Below are 11,144 nucleotides of genomic sequence, written 5' to 3' on the forward strand. Positions count from 1 at the left end.
TACCTGATTGAGTACATTTTCTGAGACAAATTATAGGCGTAGTATCAAAGCTAATGTTTTTAATTTTTACATGTTAATGATAGTTGAATAAAACTGTCTGTGTACGTGCCCGTTTTTAATACATTTTGTCCCATTTCGAAAAGCAGAAAAAATCTTTAGGATTGAGTGAGTTAAACCGATCGTCATAACATAGTAGTGTGAATACCATAAGAGGCTGCTGCCAACTTTCCCTTTTTTTACGGAATTCAGTATGATATAAACTCTCAGTATATTTTCCAATTACCTGCTAAACGAATAAAAAAGTAAATATATAAAGCCTGTTTTACAGGAGTTCAGCACTCAGAAAGGGCTTGGTCTATTTTTTATGTAATTTTAAAAAATCACACCCTTTTTGCAATGGTACCATTGGATCCCATTGCCCAGGCATTTCATGAAGGAATATAGAAGATAATCCATCAAACAGGATGTCTGATGTCAACAGGAATCACCCATGTTGTCCATAGTGATCAAATTGGGGCTAATAATCTTGCCCAAGGAAAAAAAATGAAAGTGCCTGAAGCGGGGCTTGAACCCAGGACCCTTCGGATCACAGTGCAATGCCTTAAACACTCAGTCACTGAAACCCTATTTGGAGGTGAAGTGGCCTAGTTTTTAAGGGGGTTGGGGTGGGTTGGGGGGGGAGGGTGAAGTGACCTAGTATTGAAGGGGGTTGGGGTGGGTGGGGGAGGGGGGGAGGGTGAAGTGACCTAGTATTGAAGGGGGTTGGGGTGGGTGGGGGGGGGGAGGGTGAAGTGACCTAGTATTGAAGGGGTTGGGGTGGGTGGGGGGGGGGGGGGGGGTGAAGTGACCTAGTATTGAAGGGGGTTGGGGTGGGTGGGGGGGGGGGGTGAAGTGACCTAGTGTTTAGGGGGGTTGGGGTGGGTGGGGTGAAGTGACGTAGTGTTTAAGGGGGTGGGGGGCGAAGTGACGTAGTGTTTACGGGGGTTGGGGTGGGGGTGAAGTGACCTAGTGTTTAAGGGGGTGGGGGGGGGGGGGGGTGCCCCACTTCAGGCACTTTTATTTTTTTCTCCATAGGCAAGATTATTAACCCTCAGTTTTCTCACTATAGACAACATGGGTGATTCCTGTTGACATCAGGCATCTTGTTTGATGGATTATCTATATTCCTTCATGGAATGCTCTAATGATGGCATCTCAAGACGCTGCTGGAAGGGCGTAATTATTTTTTTGGGGTGTGATTTAAGTCTAAATTATGAAATTTATGATGAAGTCTCTCCCTAGAAACAGAACTTAGTCTCAGTAACATGAGTAATTTCAGGGAAATGGGATTCAAGCTAAAGGTCAAGAAGGGTTTTGAGCCCGAAATGTTCTATGTTAAGTTATTGGTTATTTTTTTGAATTGTTATATTCAGTTTTGTTCAATACTATTTATGGAATATAAATAAAAATGTGATTGTAATTGTAAGCTTCAATTTAATTACAAAAACAGATTAATTAAATTGAAGCTTACAATCAATTTCACATTATAATTTATTTTTTCGATCTTCGAGCAGCAACATTTACATTTATGGAATATAGGACACATGCTTTTGATTTATTCATCTATTTATGTATCTGTTTAATTATATAATTAGTCATCTATTCATTTATCTATTTATTTATTTATTTATTTATTTATTTATTTATTTATTTATTTATTTATTTATCTATTTATTTATTTATTTATTTATTTAGCTATTTTGTTTTATTTTAAAAAATTAATAATTGTTAAAATTAATTAATTTATTTATATATGTATTTATGTATCTTTTTATTTATTTAATCATTTATCTGTATATTTGTTTATTATAATTTATTCCTTTATCTATTTATCTATTTAATTATCTATTCATTGATTGTCACCCAGACTACCCCATGAAGCAAACCAACCAGGAGGGATCAGACCAGGCCATCCACTAAATCACTCAATCCAACGTACAGGCCCAGAAATCTCATGATTGACTTGTGCTCAGTACAGGAAAGAGCTCCAACTTGATTCAGGACACAACACTTACCGCTCAACAACCATTTAAGCAAAATTACAAAAGACACATCCCCTTCCTGCCCCCTATTTCAACACCCCAATGAAACAGTAACACACCACTTGCTTGAATGTCAACCTCTTGAAGACCTGAGATGCACATTCCTCCCACCAAATCCAAGCATCAGTAACACACATTATAGTCACCTGGAACAACTACAATAGACGTCTAACTTCTACATCATTGCACGAGACTGAAGGGCTAGAGCTCAGGTGGTCGCCGGTTCGGATCAGTAAGTAAGTAAGTAAGTAAGATACAGGGCTGCAGGGTGCTGCATCCAAAAATGGCAGGGTCAGGAAGTCACACTCTCTGAAGAATTGGTTGCTTAGGGTGGATGTAGCTGTCCATGTGAATCATCGGATGCCGACACAAAGGGTCTGAATGTGAGACTGCAGGTTGCTGCATTCAAGTTCAAGAATTGCAGATTCAGGATGGTATTTGGATGTGGGCCAGTCGCCCTTGTCAAGCGTGTCGTTCAGTTTATAGTGCAATACCTCACAGCAATGTGTCAAAACATTGTGATCAATACTCACAAATCATAAGGCTATAAATCTGATCTGGCTGGTGTGCATGTATCAAGGTTGGCTTTGGTCATCTGTCACGTGTTTTCATCCATTGCAATTTTGTCTGTCCTTTGTATTGGAAATGTGAACAAGGGACTTATAACCTACTTCTGTGCTTCTATAGACAGATACACACACTCACACACACATACATATATATATATACACACACACACACACACACAGAGATAAAAATGGTTTCTTTGAGCTGTTTTAAGTTATTTTTGTCTCTCCGAATGTAAGATTGACATATATTTTGTTTTCCAAGTTAATATTTTAACCTTAAAGTTTTAAGATTATTTATGGATCATAAAAATAAGGCACAGATTTTCGAGCAAATTGTTAATTTTTAACATTCCTTTTCTTTACTTCTGTTGTTACTTCATACAGCAATCTGTTGTATTTGATATAATATATCACTTACCCTATGGACAACACATGCGATTCCTGTTGACATCAGACATCTTGTTTGGTGGATATTCCTTCATGGAATGCCTCGGTGACAGTATCTAATTTCTAATAATGCCGTGGCGAAACGGTGTATTTTGGGGGGGTTTTTTTATCACTTAGATAACTTGTTTTCACATATTTTTCTCTCAATGACTTGTACAATTTCTTTTCATATTCCCTCTATCTGCTTATCTATGCATCCGGTAGAAGAACTGAAAAATTTCATTAAGTGGTGGAAACTCAGAAAAATTTCTACTAAACAAATCTGATGAACTGGAATATGTATATATCGACGTACATATGAGGGCAGATTTGAGTAAAGTTGGGATAAATTGGAACTTATTGTCATTTATGAGGCTGGCTGAGAAAACCCGGGAAGATGTGGCAAGCTTCGATTTGAGATATGAGCCAAAATCAAAGATAAAGTGTTTCCCATAGCAACAAATTTTATTCAGAAAAAAAATCATAACTCGGGTTCTAATAGACATAGATAGAAAAATTTAAAGTGGTAAATGATCAGAAAGATGTGGTCTACACCACTGCATACATAACTCAATTTATGAAATTTGCGCATCTTTCCAGGTTTTGTCAGCCAACCAAACAAATGTGATCATCTTAGACATTCTTCTATACATAGCAGTCTGGGTGGCTTATAGATCTCTTGGTGCTATGCTGATTTCTTGCCAGGCGGTGGGTGCCGTTGTGTTTCTATGTGGTCTAGTGGTACAAATGACTCTTGACTTAGGATCGGAAGGTCCAGGGTTCAAATCTGAGCGGTGCATATTTTTGCTGTTTTCTTTTTCTAATTTTTGTTGTTGTTTGTTTTGGCATTGTTGGTGCTGTTGTCCGATAAACTTTCTATAATTTTCAAATTGTGTCTTCAAAGCGATAAAAGTACCTGGGAGTGAATTGGATTATTGGGCTGGTGGTAGGGTCTCTTGTTGGAAATACAGGAGTAGGGTCTTATTAAGTCCTTCAGAGCCACTCGACCCACGGAGCCGGAGCTTATCCCTCTTTCTTTAGCGTGAAATGGACAATAGCAATTGCTTGTTACTGTTTGAATTGAACACTAGTCTACCGCAAAGTACTTTCCACCAGATCTAACAAGACCCATCTACCCAATCACTGCTGGTGGAGAGAGGGGTTAAATTTTTAAAAGTCTCAACTTCACCCGGGATCGATCTTGGTCTCTTTGCGTGTGAAGCGAGTGCTCTACCAACTTAGATATGGGGACCCCCTAGGGTCTTATGAACTCTCTTGTGATATTCACTGCGATCTGTACCATCATCTTCCTTGACACATTTAGATTTTAAAACAAAATCTGAATGATCACTGACAGTTTTGACGTAGTTGAGTTTGTAAAGGAAATTCTTTCTCATTATGACGTTTGCATCGGGTGACGTGTCACTGGCTTCTGTCGCAAACTTTTCAACTCTGGAAAACACTGTGGAAAAACTATTGATGATATTTCTGTCCAATGAACATCAGTGGTTTCATCACATGTCAAATGAAAGCCATTTTCATTGGATTGCTGTACCCGATATACAGACCTCCCTACTGTTATGGAATGTTGCCGCCAATTTCCAAGTCTTTTCAAAATCGTCTCTCTTGCGCTTTTACAGTTAGAGAAGGGATGTGTTCGAAATGCAATTGATATTGTTGGACGGGGGACTTGTTTTATTTGGATGTGAAGATTTTTGATGATGAATACCTCCCGTCTTGGCATTTATAGATGCTGTTCTCTTGGCTAAGAAACTCACAACATTGCCATCTGGTAATATAATGGACCAAAACACAAAGCCATGTGTAACCTTGAACGTTTTCATCTGGTTAATACAGTTTGGTGAGAATTACTAAAAATATGGCAAAAAACAATAACAAAGACCCGAGTGACGTCAACTTCATTCTATCTATAGATAGTATTCGCTTGGCTGAAAAACTCACAACATTGCCATCCAGTAATATAACGCACCAACACACAAAACCTTGAACGTGTGTGGTCTGGTTAATACAGTTTAGTGACAATTACTCATAAACATGAATTACAAAAAAACAATAAAAAAAGGCCTGATTGACGTCATCTTTGTTGTATTTTTAACAGTACTGCAGCACTCTGAAAAAAATAACAACAAATATTTAAAAGTTTGGCCAGAAAACTCGTCCTTCAGATATTGATCAATTAACATTACCTTCATCTTGGAAAAGATGAACCTGGGACTTTGTGAATTATTCCTTGTAAACTCTCAAGTTTGAGAGTTTTTGCCCTGACGAGGGTTATTTTAATCAGTCAATATAGAAGGACGAGTATTTCGGCCAAAATTTTTAATTCATGATTTTTTCAAAATACAGCAAACTAGGAGCAAAAGTAATGTCGAATGCATTCTATATATTTATGGACTGAAAAATATTTTGTTCTTTTCTTCCTTCCATGACAATGAAATTATCAATGTGCCATCTTTACCAAAAAAAAAAAAAAAAACCCAAAAAAAAACTAAATACTCAAAAATCAAGACAAAAGCTTGAAACTTAAAACGCGGGAATGTCAAAATTTTATTTATTTATAAATATTTAAAACAAAACAAAACAAAACATTCTTAGTTCCAATCAATGTTTATCTCTAGTCTTTCTCAACATTATTATCATAATTATTTTTTTTCTTGTATGAATTATGTCAAATAGATGAGCGCAAAGTTTATTATCATCAACATCATCATCATCATCATCACCATCATCATCACCATCATCATCATCATCATCATCATCATCATCATCATCATCATCATCATCATCATCATCATCCTCATCACCATCATCATCATTATCATCATCATCATCATCATCATCATCATCATCATCATCATCACCATCATCATCATCATTGTCATTATTTTAATGATAAATTTTATGCAAGAGATTTATTCCACACCAATGTAATATTATTGTTTGTATTTTTGTTGTTGTTGTTAAAGTAAGTACACAAAGCCATTATTCGTCATAAAGGTATGGAATGGTAATAAATATAACAGCTTGAAAAATGAGTAAAAACAGGAAAACCGACAAGTTAAAACATGAACACTTTTTCGGCCAATAACAATAGGAAAATTTGTTTTGTTGTTTTTTTTTTTTTGTTGGGGGGGGGGGGGGGGTGTTTTTTTATTTTTATATATTTTTTTTTCAAAAGATAATTTATGTGTGTAGGCTGATGAAGGATTTGAGGTTGAAACGTTCCTCATTATCTTTTTCCTCAGTTTCCGATTATTATTATTATTATTATTATTATTAATTATTATTATTATTATTATTATTATTATTATTATTATTATTATTGTTACTATTAATTATTGTTATTATTATTATTATTATTATTATTATTATTATTATTATTATTATTATTATTATTATCTTATTATTATTACTATTACTATTATTATCATTTTCTTATTCTTTTTCAGAGCTGTTATATTTTGCATTTTGTATCAATAATATATTGTGTTGATTTTTGTTTTCTTCTTATTTTTATGAAGCATACAATGTAATGTTTAGTGCTTGTAGTATAATTCGTGTAATTCATGAAGCCTTCATATCAATGTGTGTATATTTGCAGGTCTGATAACCGAACAGGATTCCATGGTGGGCTGGGAGGCCACTCAATGTGCCTTCTATTCCCCCATATCTGTTTTCCCTTTCCATGTTGCACTCTTGTTTTTGTTTTAGATTGAGGTTGCTCGCAGGTCCTGGGAGGGAGACAGTCAAATGTGTCATACTTTTTTTTTTTTCTTTGAGGGATGATGATATTGATATCCCCCCCCCCTCCCTTATAAATAATTTCTCTGAAATGTACTTTTATAATGATTAGTTTTGCATATATATGGTTGTCTGGGTGAGGTTCCCGACCTCCCATAGTGGGTAGGGAGGTACTTGCTGTATCTTCTATCCCCCTGTGTCTGTCTGTTTTTCCAATTGCTTTCTGTCTTTGTCTTGGAATGAGATTACTTGGTTTTGTCCTGACCCTGGCCGGAGTCCTTTGCTGGGAGGGAAACAGTCAAATGTGCAGTTATAGTTTTGGGAGATGATATTTCCTACCTTGTAAATCATCTCTCTGCTATGTATTTTTTTTTTTTTCATTTTTATCATATTTTTTGTATATATTTGAGTGTATTCCTCTTAGTGGGATCTTGTGCTGGTGTTTGGTTGAAACATATAGGTCATCTCAAACTAAATACAATGATAATGTGCTCTTGGAATATACACTTGTTCCCTTTGTCTTACTTTTTCCTCAAGTCCTTTTAATTATACATCTAGAATGTTTTAACTATCCAATTTTCTTCCTTTTTACTGGCGCTGGTATGACCTAAATGTGTTGCAAGCGCCGTAAAACTCTTAAAAACATAAAAACAAAACATGTATTTTTATTTATAAACATTTGAGTGTCTCCTTCATAGTGGGATCCTTTATTTGTGCCAGGATTGGGTCTTTAACTCACTCAACCATAAAACCGACTATCTCCGTAGTTTACCCGGGTTACTTTTACCCTATGCCTATTTATTACATTTTTCTTGAGACAAATTATAGGCGTAGTATCAAAGCTAAGGTTTTTAGCTTTTAGTAGAATAAGAATATCTATGCACATGCTCATTTTTTTATAAACGTTTTTTTTCCAATTTCGAAAAGTAGAAAAAATATCTAGGATTGAGTGAGTTCATAAATGTCGAAAAAGGCAAATTTTTGTAATGGACGACAATTTTTTTTTTGTGTTGGTTAAGTTTGCGCAACAAAGAGGCCATAACCATTTGGGTTATCAGACTTGTAAATAAGTACACGTCGGGCTGAACACATTCCAATCCCATTGATAAACGGATGCTTGGGTGAGTGAAGACGTACGAAGTGGCTTGCTTTGGTTCTATAAATGATTTTAATATATTCTACCATTTTTTTGTCTTGTTTGTAAACACGACATTGCTGTGATACCAGGCTGTTAGAAGCCGTGGACTGTGAAAAGTGTTAAACAAAAATGAATATAACGGCTTCAAAATAGAAAAAAGGAAAAAACAAAACAAAACAAAACCAAACACAGTTTCAGGTCCAAAACCCTTCTTCAGCCAACAACAACCCCCCCCCCCCCCCCCCCAAATAAAAAAAAAAAAAAAAACCCAAACCCCAATGAAAACATAAATGCATTATCTAAAAATCAGATCGACGGCAGAGAAATATTTGGCACTTCCTTCCTGTAATAAGGTTTTAGAATGTAAACAATAAGACGTATTTTTGCTTTTTATATTTTAGTAATTTATTCATGTTTTCATTGTGTTTTCTTTTGTTGGCTGAAGAAGTGTTTTGGGTCCAAAACATTCCATGTTTGTTTTTATTTTTTTTTCGTCCTTTTTTGAAAATGTTCTATTCATTATTGTTGATATTCATTACTGTGGTAAAACCACTCTTGGGTCCCTTGGGATTTGTTGTGTTTCCCTATGATTTAGACTGGGTTGGGGTTTTTGGGGTCGACATTCCTGTGTCTTTTATCCCCCCTTTATTGAGTTTTCCTTTTTCACGTTTCTCTCTGTCTTTGTCTTGGAATGAGATTACTCGGTTTTGTCCTGATCCTGACTTGAGTCCTTAGCTGAATGAATGACAGTCAGATGTGTAGTTTTATTTTGAGAGATTATGTTGTTTTTCTTTGTCTTTGAAAATTATCTCTTTGTTATCATTTTTTGTTCCAAATTTGGGGAGGCCTTCCATAAGCTACTAAATCCCAAATCTTCTTGTTCTAGTAGGGGGTTTGGGAGGGGGAATTTTTTTTTTTTTTTAAAGTCTCCCCCCTCCAAAACCCCCTACACTAGAACTTCTAGTAGGGGGTTTGGGAGGGGGGAGACTTAAAAAAAAAAAAGTTTCCCCCCTCCCAAACCCCCTACTAGAACAAGAATACTTGGGATGTAGTAGCTTATGGAAGGTCTCCCCAAATTTGTTATTTTGTAAGCATTTGTTTGTGTTTTCCAAAGGGAAAATCTTGTGCTTGTGTTTGGATAGGACTTCTGGGGGAATCTCAAACTAAGCACGTTGACGGTTTGCCCTTGAAATCTCCTTTCAGTTCCTAATTTTGCTCGTGGAATCGTCTGTTCCCCATCTGACCCAGTCCCCCTTGTCTTCCCCTGTCTCCGGTACTTTTTTACTTTATATCCACAACTTTCTTCTATCATCTTCATTTTTACTGTCGCTGAAATGACTTAACTTAAGTGTCGCAAGTGCTGTAAAACCCCTAAAAAAAAAAAAACAAAAAAAAACCAACAAAAGAACAAAAAAAAAACCCTAAACAAACAAATAAAAAATGAATTAGTTCCCTTTGTCTTACTTTTTCATTTCTCCAGTTGTTTAATTGGTTTACTGCCATACTCTGGGAGAATTGGCCAGAAAATGTGTCTTTCTAGTTTAATACTAATATGGATTCTTTTAAATGACTTCGGGATCACACTATATAAATTACTAATGACTCTTCTAGTAACTGTATGAAGTGAATTCTAAGCTGCTACAGGCTCTCTAATGTAAAAAAAATAAAAAATTTAATGGAACAAAAATGATATTACAGCTCCAGAAACCAAAACTAAAGTCAACCCCCCCCCCCCCCCCCCCAAAAAAAAAAAAAAAAAAAAAAAAAAAAAAAAAAAAAAAAAAAAAAACGACAACAAAAAAAAAAAACCGAACTAAACTAACAAACAACCCCCCCCCCCCCCCCCCCCCCCCCCAATACAAATCAACCACATGACTATCGAAATACCTACTTAATCCAGAATGATTTTGGAGTTTAAAAGAAAACAAACCCGTTTGCAGCCGACGACAAAAAACGATTTTAGTGTTTTGTTGTTGTTGTTTGCTGGAAATTGGTTTTGAGCTTCAGAACTTTTGTTGTATACCAATTATTTTGTTTGTTGTTGGTTTTATGCTGCTTCATATTTGTGACCCAACGTCTCAAAACGGTATTATGTCGGGATGAACTAGATGCTAAAACGTCACATTAAAGTTAAACTGGACAAAAATATGAATGATTGGTAATCAGCAACCTAAAATATGATATTCATTCTCCTCAATAATGTTTATAAACTCAACGCAAGTCTGATATTTCTGGCTACAAATTTAATTTTTAGCATCTTAATCATCCCGACTTAATACCGTTTTGAGGAGAGGGGTCACATTTGTTTAATGTTTTTTCTTCAAAGTTTGTTGTTTGTGTGGCTTAACCTTAGAACCAGAACTATGAAAAGACAGTGATACTAAACCGCTAGAAGCTGTGAATGTAAAAAGTACCAAACAAAAAGCGGCTATGTGGTCTTGTGCTATGACACTTGCTTTCGGATCGGAAGGTCCTGGGTTCGAACCTCACTCGGTGCATAGTTGAGTCCTTGGAAAAGGCTCTTTACTCACATTCTCTCACCGTACCCAGGTATAAAATGAGTACCTGGCCATTAACAGCCTCTGTCCGAAAAAAATTGTATTATCGTCTAACAGGCGTCATGTCATGTCCCGTCCTACATGTTAAGTGTTGCTGTTGGCCAGGGACTCCTTGTAAAAGGCTTTGAGCACCTTTAGTGGATGCTGCGCTATATAAAAGCTCAAAGCTAAAAAAAATAATATACCAGCTTCAAAAAGAAGGGATTTGAGCCTGAAAAGTTTGGTGTTTGGAATTTTGTTTTGTTTTGTTTTGTTTTTGTAGCTGTTCTATTCATTGTTGTTAATTACTTATTTTAAAAAAATACAAGCCATTTAAAATTTTGGCCACAAAACTGGGTCTTTCTTCAAATGTCGATCTATTGTACTGACTCTCATCTTGCCAAAAACTCTCTAACCCGGGACTTCAGTGAAGTGCCAGGCTATCAAGGTCGGTGCGCTTCATAGGGGGGAATATTAGGGTGAATGAGTGTATGATGTAGGAGAGTATTGGTTTATTTTGGATTTTTACCCACAATGCAATGGTCTTTCATGTTTGTATTCAATGTACTCACAATGATTTTAAACTCAATGTCACTCAATCAACGGTATAAGGCCTCATGATGTATTATCA

The 11,144-nt window shown here is 35.9% G+C and overlaps 1 protein-coding gene across 1 annotated transcript in view; it reads left to right on the top strand.

Annotated features, from left to right (window-relative positions):
* LOC144959331 (1-phosphatidylinositol 3-phosphate 5-kinase-like) overlaps nt 1-5,158 on the top strand; it is a 73,422-nt gene extending 68,264 nt beyond the window's left edge. Inside the window, exon 48 of the mRNA XM_078891890.1 lies at nt 1,907-5,158. Coding sequence (XP_078748016.1) covers nt 1,907-1,959 — 53 coding nt within the window. The 3' untranslated portion in view covers nt 1,960-5,158. The remainder of the gene's footprint in view (nt 1-1,906) is intronic.
* Nucleotides 5,159-11,144: the final 5,986 nt, after the last annotated feature.

This window comes from Berghia stephanieae, chromosome 13, assembly GCF_034508935.2.
Source record: "Berghia stephanieae isolate SIO BIC M18660-M18661 chromosome 13, UCSD_Bste_1.3, whole genome shotgun sequence".
NCBI lineage: Eukaryota > Metazoa > Mollusca > Gastropoda > Nudibranchia > Aeolidiidae > Berghia > Berghia stephanieae.